Raw genomic sequence first — 16,728 nt, 5'->3', positions numbered from 1 at the left:
TCCAACACACATAACTTCAGCACTCTCCATAGGCTGGTCATCGCCTGCAACATGGTATATACAGACTCGCACACCTTCTTTACTGTCCACAAGCTACTGACAGCCTGCAACACTTTACATACACACACACACTATACACACACACACACTATATACACACACACTATACACACACACTATACACACACACACTATACACACACACACTATATACACACACACTATACACACACACACTATACACACACACACTATATACACACACTATATACACACACACACTATACACACACACACTATATACACACACACTATATACATACACTATATACACACACACTATACACACACACACTATATACACACCATACATACACACAAACACTATACACACACACCATACACACACACACACACACTATACACACACACACTATACATACACACACACACTATATATACACACACACTATATATACACACACAGGTGAAGGATCTTTTAAACAAACAAAAATAGTTCTACAAGCAGTTGTTACAACAACAAGAAAATAGCTTTAAGTGTTGTGTCCAAATACTGGTGGAGTCAACTAAAAACATAATGGACGACCTGACCAGAGGTGTTCTGGACCTGAAGAACAGTTTGCAGTTCTCCCAGGGTCAGCTCGATGAGTTTAAACAGGAGAATGGCAAGATGACAGCAATCTGTAAATCATTGAGAGAGGACATCAGTTCTGTTGGGAATCCATGATAACAATGACGGAAGGAGAATCAAAGCGTAACAACATGGTTCTGGACGGAATTGCAGAATCTCCACATGAGACCTGGACTGAGTCTGAGGACAAAGTGAGGGAAATGATCTCTGAGAAATTGAAGATGGACCACAGGAAGATTGAGGTAGAGTGCGCCCACAGGACTGGAAAACCCACCACTGGCCCAGGTGACAGGCCCAGGCCGATAGTGGTCAAGTTCCTGAGGTTCAAGGACAAGGTAGCTGTTCTGGAAACAGCCAGGAACTTGAGAGGAACGTATATCTTCTTCAACGAGGACTATCCTGAAGCTGTGCGCCAGAAGAGGAAAGAACTTATCCTTTTTCTCTTGCTTTGTTTGCTCTTTTCCATATTATGTCTATCTCTGATAAGCTACCCAGGAAAGTGCTGAAAATAGCCCATATTAATATATGTAGCCTTAGAAATAAGGTTAATGAAATCAATAACATTCATATATTAGCCATTTCTGAGACTCACTTAGATCATTCATTTGATGATACAGCAGTAGCAATACAAGAATATAACATCTATAGAAGAGACAGAAATGCTTATGGGGGAGGTGTTGCTGTATATATTCAGAGCAGTGGAGGCTCCTCAGAGGAGGAAGGGGAGGACCATCCTCCTAAGTGAATTTCATAAAAATAAAATTGTAAAACATTGAAAAAGTTATCCTTTTTAGATAACACTATACTAAATATATTCACATCACCAAATAATTGATTAAAACACAGTGTTTTGCAATGAAGGTCTACAGTAGCCTCAACAGCACTCTGCAGGGAAGGACCATGGTGTAGCCGGAGGACAGCTAGTTTCCGTCCTCCTCTTGGTATGTTGACATCAATACAAAACCTAGGAGGCTCATGGTTCTCACCCCCTTCCATAGACTTACACAGTAATTATGACAACTTCCGGAGGAAGGGGGTGAGAACTCCAACCTATCAGAGCTCTTGCAGCATGAACTGACATGTTGTCCACCCAATCAAAGGATCAGATAATTAATCTAGTACTAAAAGCATAAGCTACAGCTAACTAGCACTGCACTGCATAACATGTGGTGAGTAGTTGACAGAAAGAGAGAGAAAGACAATAGTTGAACAGTTTTGAACAAATTAATTTCTTCAAAAATGAAGGAGAAGCAAGGAGAAGCAAGAGAGAGCGATTGTCATTTTTCTTCACTTTCAGTTTCACTTACTTAGCTAGCAAATGCAGCTGGCTAGTTTAGTTACTCAAACACTAGGCTCAAACAGAGGGATGCTATGTTAGCTAGTTGGCTATGACTATCCAACACAACACTGGAACTCTTCCAAGTCAAGGTAAGCTTTTGGTTTTATTAATTTATTGCCACCGGGGCCCGCCGGTGTAACTGCTTATTGACTATACACTGTAATGTTACTGCATGATTGTAGCGGGTTTACTAACGCATTAGTTCTATTAGCTATGTTGGCTATGACGTTACTTTAGCTAATATGGTGACTACGATGTAGGCTGTGTGTAACGGTTATGATATGGTTTGGCTTAGAACGTTTTTTTCACCTGGTCACATACAGCTGATGTGTTGTTCATTGAAGTCCACAAACGAAGGGAAAAGGTGAGGAGGAGGAGAGTGCATAGAGGCGAGAGGGAATACAACGTGGCTGCTATGAAAGTGATCTGTGTTTATGCGTGATCAGGGGTGTATTCATTCCACTGATTCTGTTGAAAAACGTTTCTTAAACGGAAGCAAACGAAACGGGGATACAAATACCTGAATTTGTCCGATAGAAACTCTCGTTTGCAACTGTTGGACTAATGATTACACCCTAGATCAGATAGATGCAGGCAAGAGTGTGCAAGGCGGTATTGAATGTCACGGTCTGTCCATGTGTCACTGTCATCTCAAATATTTATCTGGACCTGTGTGCACCTACATTGTAAACTCTCATTCATAGGCTAGTTTGTAGCAACCTCATGATGGGTAAAGGGAAAATTTGAGTATTATGTAGTAGCCTAAACCTATCGCTGTTACATTGAGCTGGGTGAATGGAATATGAATGACAGTCATCCAACATGCTGTAATAGATATAAGGCCATGCTCATGAAAAAGAAAATCGTCCTCCCTCATCATAAAAGGCACTGACCAGTAGCAATACAAGGATATAACATCTAAAGAAGAGACAGGAATGCTTATGGGGGAGGTGCTGCTGTATTTATTCAGAGCCATATCCCTGTAATGCTTAGAGAATATATTTTGTCATGTATTATTGAAGTGTTGTGGTTGCAGATTCACTTGGCACATCTAAAGCCTTTTCTTTTGGGGTGTTGCTTTAGGCCACCAAGTGCTAACAGTCAGTAGCTAAACAATGTGTGTGAAATGCTTGATAGTGTATGTGATGTAAACAGAGAGGTCTACTTTCTTGGGGACCTGAATATTGACTGGTTTTCATCAAGCTGTCCGCTCAAGAGGAAGCTCCTCACTGTAAACAGTGCCTGAAAATTTGGTTCAGGTTACTAATCAACCTACCAGGGTGTTTACAAACACTACAGGAACAAGATCATCCACATGTATTGATCACATTTTTACTAATACTGTAGAACTTTGTTCTAAAGCTGTATCCGTACCCATTGGATGCAGTGATCACAATATAGTGGCTATATACAGGAAAGCCAAAGTTCCAACAGCTGGGCCTAAAATAGTGTATAAGAGATCATACAAAAGATTTTGCTGTGACTCATATGTGGATAATGAAAAAGCATTTGTTGGTTTGATCTGATTAATAAGGAGCATCCAGACGCTGAACTGGATGAATTTATGAAATTGCTTTTTCCAATTATTGATCAACATGCACCTGTTAAGAAACTGACTGTTAGAGCTGTTAAGGCTCCATTGATTGATGAGGAACTGAAAAACTGTCTGGTTGAAAGAGACGGGGCAAAAGGAGTGGCTAATAAGTCTGGCTGCACATCTGACTGGCTGACTTACTGCAAATTGAGAAATTGTGACTAAACTCAACAAAAATAACTAACTGTATTATGAAGCCAATATCAATGATATAAAGAATGATGGAAAAATACTTTAAATGAAATTATGGGCAGAAAGAAAAATTCAACTCCATCTTTCATCGAATCAGATGGCTTATTCATCACAAAACCATTTGATGTTTCCAGTTATTTTAATGATTACTTCATTGGCAAAGTGGGCAAACTTAGGCAGGAAATGCCAACAACGAACAGTGAGCCATAAATAATAATTAAAGAAAAGCATTGTAAGTTAGAATTTCGTAACGTTAGTGTGGGAGATGTGGAACAATTATCGATCAACAATGACAAACCTCCTGGCATTGACAACTTAGATGGAAAGCTACTGAGGATGGTAGCTGACTCTATAGCCACTCCTATCTGTCATATCTTTAATCTGAGCCTAGAGGAAAGTCTTTGTCCTCAGGCCTGGAGGGAAGCCAAAGTCATCCCGCTACCCAAGAGTGGTAAAACGGCTTTTACTGGTTCTAACAGCTGACCTATCAGCTTGCTGCCAGCACAAACTGATTTGTGTTTGACCAAATGCAATGCTATTTCTCTGTAAACAAATTAACAACAGAATTTTCAGCTTGCTTATAGAGTAGGGCACTCAACATGTACTGCACTGACACAAATGACTGATGATTGGTTTAAAGGAATTGATAATAAGAAGATAGCGGGAGCTGTTACATTTCAGTGCAGCCTTTGATATTATTGACCATAACCTGTTGTTGAGAAAACTTGTGATATGGCTTTTCAACCTCTGCCATATCATGGATTCAGCGCTATCTATCTAATAGAACTGAGGGTTTTCGTTAAAGGAAGTTTCTCTCATATCAAATATGTAAAGTGTGGTGTACCGCAGGGCAGCTCTCTAGGCCCTCTACTCTTCTCAATTTTTAGCATATGACCTGGCACTGGCATTAACAAAAGCATGTGTGTCCATGTATGCTGATGTTTCAACCATGTATGCATCAGCAACCACAGCTAATGAAATCACTGAAACCCTTAACAAAGAGTTGCAGTTAGTTTCGGAACAGATGGCCAGAAATAAACTGGTCCTGAACATCTCTAAAACTAAGAGCATTGTATTTGGTACGAATCATTCCCTAAGCTCTAGACCTCAGCTGAATATGGTAATGAATGGTGTGGCTGTTGAACAAGTTGAGGAGACTAAATTACTTGGAGTTACCTTAGATTGTAAACTGTCATGGTCAAAACATATAGATTCAATGGTTGTAAAAATGGGGAAAGGTCTGTCCGTAATAAAGAGATGCTCTGCTTTTTTGACACCACACTCCACAAAGCAAGTCCTGCAGGCTCTAGTTTGATCTTATCTTGATTATTGTCCAGTCAGATGGTCAAGTGCTGCTAAGAAAGACCTAGTTAAGTAGCAGCTGGCCCAGAACAGAGCGGCATGTCTTGCTCTTCATTGTAATCAGAGGGTTAATTTAAATACTATGGACGATGGGAAACGAATGTAAACTGACAGGGGGGAAGCCCTGGTGCTGGAGCTGCACTCAGGAGGTGGGTTTCTGCCAATCCACCACCACTCTCACCTTTTCAGGATCCATCTGTATGTTGCCTGCAGCTATGATGTGTCCAAGGAAGGAGATGGTGGAAGGATGGAATTAAAATGTTTCCGCTTTGAGGAACAGCTGGTTCTCCAGAAGACGTTGGAGTACTGGTCTGACATGGAGGACATGTTCTTGAGTCGAGTGGGAAAACACGAGGACGTCATCAAGGAAGACGAATACGAACTGGTTCAACATGTCCCAGAGAAAGTTGTTTACCAGGGCCTGGAACACAGCAGGAGCATTGGTCAGTCTGAACGGCATCACCAGGTATTCGTAGTGCCAACTTGGAGAAGATGGTAGCCCCCTGGAGAGGCTCGAAAGCAGAGGCAATGAATGGAAATGGGTAACGGTTATTAACCATGATGCCATTCAGGCCACGGACGCAAGGTTTTGTCGGGGGAGGCAGAAGGACGGATACCCCCTGCAGCCAGGGATTCCTCAATGTACACTACCGGTCAAAAGTTTTAGAACACCTACCCATTCAATAATTTTTCTTGATTTTTTACTATTTTCTACATTGTAGAATAATAGTGAAGACATCAAAACTATGAAATAACACTTTTGGAATCATGTCGTAACCCAAAAAGTGTTAAACAAATCTAAATGTATTTTATATTTGAGATTCTTCAAATAGCCGCCATTTGCCTTGATGACAGCTTTGCACACTCTTGGCATTCTCTCAACCAGCTTCACGAGGTAGTCACCTGGAATGCATTTCAATTAACAGGTGTGCCTTCTTAAAAGTTAATTTGTGGAATTTTCTTCTTAATGTGTTTGAGCCAATCAGTTGTGTTGTGACAAGGTAGGGGGGGTATACAGAAGACAGCCCTATTTGGTAAAAGACCAAGTCCATATTATGGCAAGAACAGCTCAAATAAGCAAAGAGAAACGACAGTCCATCATTACTTTAAGACATGAAGGTCAGTCAATACGGAAAATGTCAAGAACTTTGAAAGTTTCTTCAAGTGCAGTCGTAAAAATTATCAAGCGCTATGTTGAAACTGGCTCTCATGAGGACCGTCACAGGAATGGAAGACCCAGAGTTACCTCTGCTGCAGAGGATAAGTTCATAAGAGTTACCAGCCTCAGAAATTGCAGCCCAAATAAATACTTCACAGAGTTCAAGTAACAGACACATCTCAACATCAACTGTTCAATTTGGTCTGGAGTCCAGAATGCTGTGGTAGCCATGCTGGTTAAGTGTGCCTTGAATTCTAAATATATCACAGACAGCAGCGATATGCCATCCCATCTGGTTTGGGCTTAGTGGGACTATCATTTGTTTTTCAACAGGACAATGACCCAACACACCTCCAGGCTGTGTTAGGGCTATTTTACCAAGAAGGAGAGTGATTGAGTGCTACATCAGATGACCTGAACTCCACAATCCCCCGACCTCAACCAACTTGAGATGGTTTGGGATGAGTCGGACCGCAGAGTGAAGGAAAAGCAGCCAACAAGTGCTCAGCATATGTTGGAACTCCTTCAAGACTGTTGGAAAAGCATTCCAGGTGAAGCTGGTTGATTTGTTTAACACTTTTGTGGTTACTACATGATTCCATATGTGTTATTTCATAGTTTTGATGTCTTCACTATTATTATACAATGTAGAAAATAGTAAAAATAAAGAAAAGCCCTTGAATGAGTAGGTGTTCTAAAACTTTTGACCGGTAGTGTACGTCTCCATCGCCTTGGTCTCCGGACCTGACAGGGAATAAAGCCACCCCCGAGGCGGTGTAGTACCCGGGAGAAGGTCGATGGCACAGTCATAGGGCTGATGCGGAGGAAGCGAGGTGGCACGGGCCTTGCTGAAAACCTTCCGGTTACTGTAGTGGCGGGCTGCCTCACAGATAATCCACGGAATCCAGCAATGTGTTGAAGGCATGGTCCTGGCGTTCCGCCAAGGTCTAGAATCCTTCCATAAGACCATGATGTAGCTCCTCGTGTCTTCCAATGGTGGCTCCTTGGGAGGAGACGGTGTGACTCCCTGGGAGGAGACGGTGTGGCTCCCTGGGAGGAGACGGTGTGGCTCCCTGGGAGGAGACGGCGTTGCAGAGCTGGTCTGAGTCTGCTGGATCAGTCATGGCCAGTTCGTACTATCACGACTCAGGATAAGACCCAGATGCAGACAGTTCGAAATAGCAAAAGTGTATTTACAAAAACAGGGGGCAGGAAAACGACAGCTCAAGGTCAGTAATCCAGAGCAGAGTCCGAAAATTACAGAAACTGCAGGCAGGCTCAGGGTCGGGGCAGGCAGAGGTCGGTAATCCAGAACAGTGTCACAAGGTACAGAACGGCAGGCAGGGTCAGGATAGGCAGAATGGTAAAAACCAGGAAAAACTGGAAAACGGGCTAGAGCAAAACAGGAGTATGGGAAAAACGCTGGTAGGCTTGACGAGACGAACAGGCAACAGACAGAGAACACAGGTATGAATGCACAGGGGATAATGGGGAAGATGGGTGATACCTGGAGGGGGGTGGAGACAATCACAAAGACAGGTGAAACACATCAGGGTGTGACAGCAGCAGGTATCAGAGGTGTCTGTGTGTCTGTCTGACACAGTGAAGGAGATACACACCCACCCACTGGAGCCACGGACACAAACACACACTCTACCGCTAACTACCGCGAACCCTAAACTCCACAGGCTGCAGCTAGCAGGCTACCGCTAACCTTACCCTAGCATCGCAGACACTTTTCCTATTGCTAAAACAACACATTGCTAACAACCACATGCTAGTGTCATCACTGCTAATTGTCTTTGTAATGCTAGGGTTGTTCTAGTATCAGCGCTAAGTGCTAACTGTCTTTGTAACTGTTACTAGAGCAGTAGGCAGATCATATCCGTATCCAGCTTGGCTTTCCATGTTCCCATCTTAGTTTTTGTCATTTGAAATCACTGTTTTTGTAAAAATTTTATGAATTTGAATAAATGCTAAACTTCATCAGTGTGTTTGTTGTAGGACTGTGCCTGGTCAAAAGTAGTGCACTATATAGGGAATAGGGTGTCATAGGGCTCTGGTCTAAAGTAGTGCACTATATAAGAAAATAGGGTGCCTTTTATTACTCAGATTTAGCAGTTGTTGCCTTCAACACTGACACGTTAAATTACATTTGTTTTGGTGATAATATAATATATTTTCCTTTGGCAACAGATGAACTGCATAGAGGCTACTACTTTCTGAAGCCTTATTTATATCTGGTGTTCACATGTATCCTGTGTGTGATGTCTCTAGTGTGTGTGTGTTCGGAGGGAAAAAAGACAACCACATTTACCTTGACAGAAATATACTTAGACATCTTTATTGTGTATTAAAATACTGTATGTCTTACAACACTTTAAAGTCCTTTAACAGACAAGGTTATTTTTTGTTCTGGAATTACTGTGACAGATTATTACTCAACATGACTAACATTACAGTTATTACTCAACATGACTAACATTACAGTTATTATTCAATATTACTAACATTACAGTTATTATTCAATATTACTAACATTACAGTTATTATTCAATATTACTAACATTACAGTTATTACTCAACATTACTAACATTACAGTTATTACTCAACATTACTAACATTACAGTTATTACTCAACATTACAGTTATTACTCAACATTACTAACATTACAGTTATTACTCAACATTACTAACATTACGGTTATTATTCAATATTACTAACATTACAGTTATTATTCAGTATTACTAACATTACAGTTATTACTCAACATGACTAACATTACAGTTATTACTCAACATGACTAACATTACAGTTATTACTCAACATGACTAACTTTACAGTTATTACTCAACATGACTAACATTACAGTTATTATTCAACACTACTAACATTACAGTTATTACTCAATATTACTAACATTACAGTTATTACTCAACACTAACATTACAGTTATTACTCAACACTACTAACATTACAGTTATTACTGTGGCAGTTATTATTCAACACTAGCAACATCAGGACATCACATCCACACTACAGTTATTCATAACTGTATAATAATAGTAACATGGACATTAATACTTGAGTTATTAATACTTTGATGCTAGTCAATATGCAGTAAGATGCAGTTATAACTGGGTCAGTCAGTCACTGCAGTGGTGCTAGTTACACCTTTAAAACATGTGGCAGCAGTGACGTTATACGGCTGTGTTTTACTATTGTTATGTTAACACATTATTACAGGTCGTAAACCCGACACTAACAGTTATTAACCTATCCTCACTTTCATTATTGTTATGGTTAAGACGAGCTAACACCAGGCCACACTAGCAGCAGCTAAACAAACGTGTTAAAATTAGCATCATGAACACACTGGACTAGCATTATGCTAATCCCTATACCATTATACTATGCTACGCTAGGCAAACCCCTATACCTATACACTATGCTATGCTAGGCTAGCACTAGCACACAGCTAAACACTGCGTGAGGAAATGTTGCTAAGCTAGTTACAGTAATAAAAGGGGGGGGGGGGGGGTCTGATTGGTTGTGTTTGGGGGGGGGGGGGTTCTGATTGGTTGTGTTTAGGGGGGGGGGGTCTGATTGGTTGTGTTTATGCATTATTGTTTGTTTTGGGTTATGGTGTATGAGTTTGGAAGGTTGTAATTGGTGATTGGTTAGACAGTGATTTGGGGCGTTCTGATTGGTCTAGACAAAGTGCTAGTTTTGAGGGTTCTGAATTCACATTGGTATGGTTAAATCTGATTGGTCTAGACCAGGAGTCGGCAACATGCGGCCAAACAATAAAACATTGAAATAACATTTATTTATTGCTCAGAAAACGTAAAACTAAAATTACCGGGCTGCCAGTTGGGGAACCCTGGTCTAGACAGTGATGTGGTAGAATCTGATTGGTCTAGACAGTGATGTGGCAGAATCTGATTGGTCTAGACAGTCATGTGGTAGAATCTGATTGGTCTAGACAGTGATGTGGTAGAATCTGATTGGTCTAGACAGTGATGTGGTAGGGGCTGCCAGGGATGTGCTGTTCTCCCCACTTCACTACCAGGATGTACTCTCCCTTCTCCTTGAGCTGGTAGCTGATGTTATAGATACGGTTCCCAACGTGCTTCACCAGAACCTCCTCACAGGGAACCCTGGGCCCGTCAACACCCACCAACAGCATGTTACGCCCTGGGGGGAGGACAGGATTAATACACACTGACCCTAACCCTGGGCCCGTCAACACCCACCAACAGCATGTTACGCCCTGGGGGGAGGACAGGATTAATACACACTGACCCTAACCCTGGGGCCATCAACACCCACCAACAGCATGTTACGACCTGGGGGGAGGACAAGACAGCATTAATACACACTGACCCTAACCCTGGGGCCATCAACACCCACCAACAGCATGTTACGACCTGGGGGGAGGACAAGACAGCGTTAATGCACACTGACCCTAACCCTGGGCCCATCAACACCCATAATGGCAGTAGGTAGGGTTAGAGTTAGTAGGACAATGGCAGTAGGTAGGGTTAGAGTTAGTAGGACAATGGCAGTAGGTAGGGTTAGAGTTAGTAGGACAATGGCAGTAGGTAGGGTTAGAGTTAGTAGGACAATGGCAGTAGGTAGGGTTAGAGTTAGTAGGACAACGGCAGTAGGTAGGGTTAGAGTTAGTAGGACAATGGCAGTAGGTAGGGTTAGAGTTAGTAGGACACAACGACAGTAGGTAGGGTTAGAGTTAGTAGGACACAATGACAGTAGGCGTCACCTGAGATATTGATGATCGCAGCCCTACGGTTGCCAGCTCACATCCCACGCAGCCCTACGGTTGCCAGCTCACATCCCACCAGATTTCCCTCATCAGCCCTCCAGTTATTAACCCGTTTCTATTACAGGGTCAGGATGCTCACACACACACAACAGAGACTAAACACACACCTGCTTTGCTGCAGTCAACGCTGAAGTTGTTCTTCTGGCCTATGAAGCCCTTTGATAGACCGAGCCCCTTGGCTGTCACACAGCTGGCGTCCCCTTGGCTGTCCTGGCGAGTCACAGGGTCGACCGTGATGCTGGTCGTCTCATGGTTACTATGGCTACTGACCAGCTTGGAGCCTGGTGGAGAGACAGACAGGGAGAGAGAGAGAGAGAGAGAGAGAGAGAGAGAGAGAGAGAGAGAGAGAGAGAGAGAGAGAGAGAGAGAGAGAGAGAGAGAGAGAGAGAGAGAGAGAGAGAGAGAGAGTAGAGAGAGAGAGAGAGAGGGAGAGTGAGAGAGAGAGAGAGAGTAGAGAGAGAGAGAGGGGGGTTAAATAGAGATGGAGAGAGAGAGAGTGGTTAGATAGAGATAGAGAGAGAGAGAGGGGGGTTAGATAGAGATGGGAAGAGAGAGAGAGAGAGAGGGGTTAGATGGAGATAGAGGGAGAGAGAGAGAGAGAGAGAGGGGTTAGATGGAGAGAGTGAGAGAGAGAGAGAGGTTAGATAGAGAGAGAGAGGGGTTAGATAGAGGGAGAGAGAGAGAGAGAGAGGGGTTAGATAGAGATAGAGGGAGAGAGTGAGAGAGTGAGGGGTTAGAGAGAGAGAGAGAGAGAGAGAGAGGAGAGAGAGAGAGGGGTTAAATAGAGATGGAGAGAGAGAGAGAGAGGGGTTAGATAGAGAGAGAGGGGGGTTAAATAGAGATGGAGAGAGAGAGAGAGAGAGAGGGGTTAAATAGAGATGGAGAGAGAGAGAGAGAGAGAGGGGTTAGATAGAGATGGAGAGAGAGAGAGGGGTTAGAGAGAGAGAGAGAGAGAGAGAGTGAGAGAGAGAGAGAGAGGTTAGATAGAGATAGATGGAGAGAGGGCGGTTAGATAGAGAGAGAGAGAGAAGAGAGAGAAAGAGAGGGGTTAGATAGAGAGAGAGGGAGAGAGAGATCATGAGGCATCAAAGCCAAAGGAACTGAATAATATTAAGAAATGCCATAGATGGAAGGAAAGTAGTGTCGAAACCTACCAAAAAACAATTAGGCAACAACAAATTCAATCCATTCTAGACAACTTCCTGGACAAAATGTTCCACTGTAATAGTGAAGGTGTAGACTTGGCAGTAGAAAACCTAAACAGTATATTTGACCTCTCAGCTTCCCTATCAAATCTAAAAACCTCTAACAGAAAACCAAAGAAAAGTAATAACAGTGATAAATGGTTTGATGAAGAATGCAAAAACCTAAGAAAGAAATTGAGAAACCTATCCATCCTAATACGTAGAGACACAGAAAACCTGAGCCCACACCTTCACTATGGTGAATCACTAAAACAATTCAGAAATATACTACGGAAAAAGAAGGAACAGCATGTCAGAAATCAGCTCAATGTAATTGAAGAATCCATAGACTCTAACCACTTCTGGGAAAATTGGAAAACACTAAACAAACAACAACACGAAGAGCTATCTATCCAAAACGGAGATGTATGGGTAAACCACTTCTCCAATCTTTTTGGCCCTATAACAGAGAACAAACAGCAAAAAAATATACATGATCAAATGCAAATCTTCGAATCAACTATTAAAGACTACCAGAACCCACTGGATTCTCCAATTACATTGAATGAACTACAGGACAAAATACAAACCCTCCAACCCAAAAAGTCCTATGGTGTTGATGGTATCCTCAATGAAATGATAAAATATACAGACCACAAATTTAAATTAGCTATACTTAAACTCTTTAACATCATCCTTAGTTCTGGCATCTTCCCCAATATTTGGAACCAAGGACTGATCACCCCAATCCACAAAAGTGGAGACAAATTTGACCCCAATAACTACCGTGGGATATGCTTCAACATCAACCTTGGGGAAATCCTCTGCATTATCATTAACAGCAGACTAGTTCATTTCCTCAGTGAAAACAATGTACTGAGCAAATGTCAAATTGGCTTTTTACCAAATGACCGTACGACAGACCACGTATTCACCCTGCACACCCAATTTGACAAACAAACAAACCAAAACAAAGGCAAAGTCTTCTCATGCTTTGTTGATTTCAAAAAATCTTTTGACTCAATTTGGCATGAGGGTCTGCTATACAAATTCATGGAAAGTGGGGTTGGGGGAAAAACATACGACATTATAAAATCCATGTACACAAACAACAAGTGTGCGGTTAAAATTGGCAAAAAACACACACATTTCTTTCCACAGGGCCGTGGGGTGAGACAGGGATGCAGTTTAAGCCCCACCCTCTTCAACATATATATCAACGAATTGGCGAGGGCACTAGAACAGTCTGCAGCACCCAGCCTCACCCTACTAGAATCTGAAGTCAAATGTCTTCTGTTTGCTGACGATCTGGTGCTTCTGTCACCAACCAAGGAGGGCCTACAGCAGCACCTAGATCTTCTGCACAGATTCTGTCAGACCTGGACCCTGACAGTAAATCTCAGTAAGACAAAAATAATGGTGTTCCAAAAAAGGTCCAGTTGCCAGGTCCACCAATACAAATTCCATCTAGACACCGTTGCCCTAGAGCACACAAAAAACTATACATACCTCGGCCTAAACATCAGCGCCATAGGTAACTTCCACAAAGCTGTGAACGATCTGAGAGACAAGGCAAGAAGGGCCTTCTATGCCATCAAAAGGAACATAACATTTGACATACCAATTAGGATCTGGCTAAAAATACTTGAATCAGTTATAGAACCCATTGCCCTTTATGGTTGTGAGGTCTGGGGTCCGCTCACCAACCAAGAATTCACAAAATGGGACAAACACCAAATTGAGACTCTGAATGCAGAATTCTGCAAAAAAAATACTCTGTGTACAACGTAAAACACCAAATAATGCATGCAGAGCAGAATTAGGCCAATACCCGCTAATTATCAAAATCCAGAAAAGAGCCGTTAAATTCTATAACCACTTAAAAGGAAGCGATTCCCAAACCTTCCATAACAAAGCCATCACCTATAGAGAGATGAACTTGGAGAAGAGTCCCCTAAGTAAGTTGGTCCTGGGGCTCTGTTCACAAACACAAACAGACCCCACAGAGCCCGAGGACAGCAACACAATTACCAAATCATGAGAAAACAAAAAGAGAATTACTTGACACATTGGAAAGACAAACAAAAAAAACAGAGCAAACTAGAATTCTATTTGGCCCTAAACAGATAGTACACAGTGGCAGAATACCTGACTACTGTGACTGACCCAAACTTAAGGAAAGCTTTGACTATGTACAGACTCAGTGAGCATAGCCTTGCTATTGAGAAAGGCCGCCGTAGGCAGACCTGGCTCTCAAGAGAAGACAGGCTATGTGCACGCTGCCCACAAAATGAGGTGGAAACTGAGCTGCACTTCCTAACCTCCTGCCAAATGTATGACCATATTAGAGACACATATTTCCCTCAGATTACACAGACCCACAAAGAATTCGAAAACAAACCCAATTTTGATAAACTCCCGTATCTACTGGGTGAAAAACCACAGTGTGCCATCACAGCTGCAAGATTTGTGACCTGTTGCCACAAGAAAAGGGAAACCAGTGAAGAACAAACACCATTGTAAATACAACCCATATTTATGTTTATTTATTTTCCCATTTGTACTTTAACTATTTGCACATTGTTACAACACTGTATATAGACATAATATGACATTTGAAATGTCTTTATTATTTTGGAACTTCTGAGTGTAATGTTTACTGTTAGTATTTATTGTTTATTTCACTTTTGTTTACTATCTACTTCACTTGCTTTGGCAATGTTAACATACGTTTCCCATGAAAATAAAGCCCTTAAATTGAATTGAATTGAATTGAATTGAGAGAGAGAGAGAGAGAGAGACAGAGACAGAGACAGAAAGACAGAGAGAGAGAGAGAGGGGTTAGATAGAGATAGAAGGAGAGAGAGAGAGAGGGGTTAGATAGAGAGAGAGAGAGAGAGAGAGAGAGAGAGAGAGAGAGAGAGAGAGAGAGAGGGAGGGAGAGGGGGGTTAGATAGAGATAGAGAGAGAGAGAGAGAGGGGTTAGATAGAGAGAGAGAGAGAGAGAGAGAGAGAGAGAGAGAGAGAGAGAGAGAGAGAGAGAGAGAGAGAGGGGTTAGATAGAGATAGAGAGAGGGAGAGAGGGGTTAGATAGAGATAGAAGGAGAGAGAGAGGGGGGTTAGATAGAGATATAGGGAGAGAGAGAGGGGTTAGATAGAGATAGAGTGAGAGCGAGGGAGAGAGAGAGTTGTGTGTGTGTGCATCTGTCCACTGTCCAGGTCCCTCACCAGTGATCTTGGCCTTGAAGGGGGATCCTACGATGTGGGAAGGTCCTCTGTATCTGATGGAGATTAAGTAGTTTCCTGGAGCCATGGGGGTGTAGGTCACCTTGTAACCCTCCGGACACTCAACACAGTCCATCTTCACCTTGGAGGGGCCGTCGATGGTCACCGCCAGGGCCCCGGGCCCCGCCGTACTGGTGTTCACCACAAACTCACAGGCTGTACCTGCAGAGAGATGGTAGAAGGACAGAGATGAGTTTGATTCATTTATCAGATGCAGTTATTCAGAGAAACCTTCAGTCAGTCGATTCAACCACATCATCAGGGGTGGAAGTGGAATTAATTTCTTCCTATGTCAAACAATCACTTCAAAGGGCTCCTTTACCAGGTATCCACTCGCAACATATTTCCAGCCTTCAAACAGTGAATGCATTCGCTCATTTTTCATTATTCTGACATGCGGTAATGATAAAAAGTGGTTTAATAGTCTACAGTTTGCTTGACATTTTGTTTTAATTATTGTGATAGGCTCATGTTTTACCGGTACGGCATACAGCAATTTATTTTGCCAGGACGCCGTACCTGACAGCATTACTTTCACCCTGCATATCATAGTCATTGCAAGTAAAACTTTCCTCAATAATGCAGCTATCAGCTAAATCAGTGCTAGTGTGAAAAAAATATGTATTTCTAAACTCCGCAAAAAAGGAAACGTCCTCTCACTGTCAACTGCGTTTATTTTCAGCAAACTTAACATGTGTAAATATTTGTATGAACATAACAAGATTCAACAACTGAGACATAAACTGAACAAGTTCCACAGACATGTGACTAACAGAAATTGAATAATACAGTGGGGAAAAAAAGTATTTAGTCAGCCACCAATTGTGCAAGTTCTCCCACTTAAAAAGATGACAGATGCCTGTAATTTTCATCATAGGTACACGTCAACTATGACAGACAAATTGAGAAAAAAAAATCCAGAAAATCACATTGTAGGATTTTTAATGAATTTATTTGCAAATTATGGTGGAAAATAAGTATTTGGTCACCTACAAACAAGCAAGATTTCTGGCTCTCACAGACCTGTAACTTCTTCTTTAAGAGGCTCCTCTGTCCTCCACTCGTTACCTGTATTAATGGCACCTGTTTGAACTTGTTATCAGTATAAAAGACACC

General features: G+C 42.0%; 1 protein-coding gene across 1 annotated transcript in view; it reads right to left on the bottom strand.

Annotated features, from left to right (window-relative positions):
• Positions 1–9,886: 9,886 nt before the first annotated feature.
• The window catches only part of LOC311148203 (filamin-A-like), a gene marked incomplete at its 5' end in the record, with an annotated part of 101,041 nt that continues 94,199 nt past the window's right edge, over positions 9,887–16,728 (bottom strand). The window contains 3 exon segments of the mRNA XM_084185083.1: positions 9,887–10,497; positions 11,251–11,424; positions 15,556–15,774. Coding sequence (XP_084041209.1) covers positions 10,313–10,497; positions 11,251–11,424; positions 15,556–15,774 — 578 coding nt within the window. The 3' untranslated portion in view covers positions 9,887–10,312.

This window comes from Coregonus lavaretus (genome assembly GCF_964263955.1).
Source record: "Coregonus lavaretus genome assembly, chromosome: 20".
Lineage (NCBI taxonomy): Eukaryota > Metazoa > Chordata > Actinopteri > Salmoniformes > Salmonidae > Coregonus > Coregonus lavaretus.
This window is presented reverse-complemented; position numbering and strand designations above follow the sequence as displayed.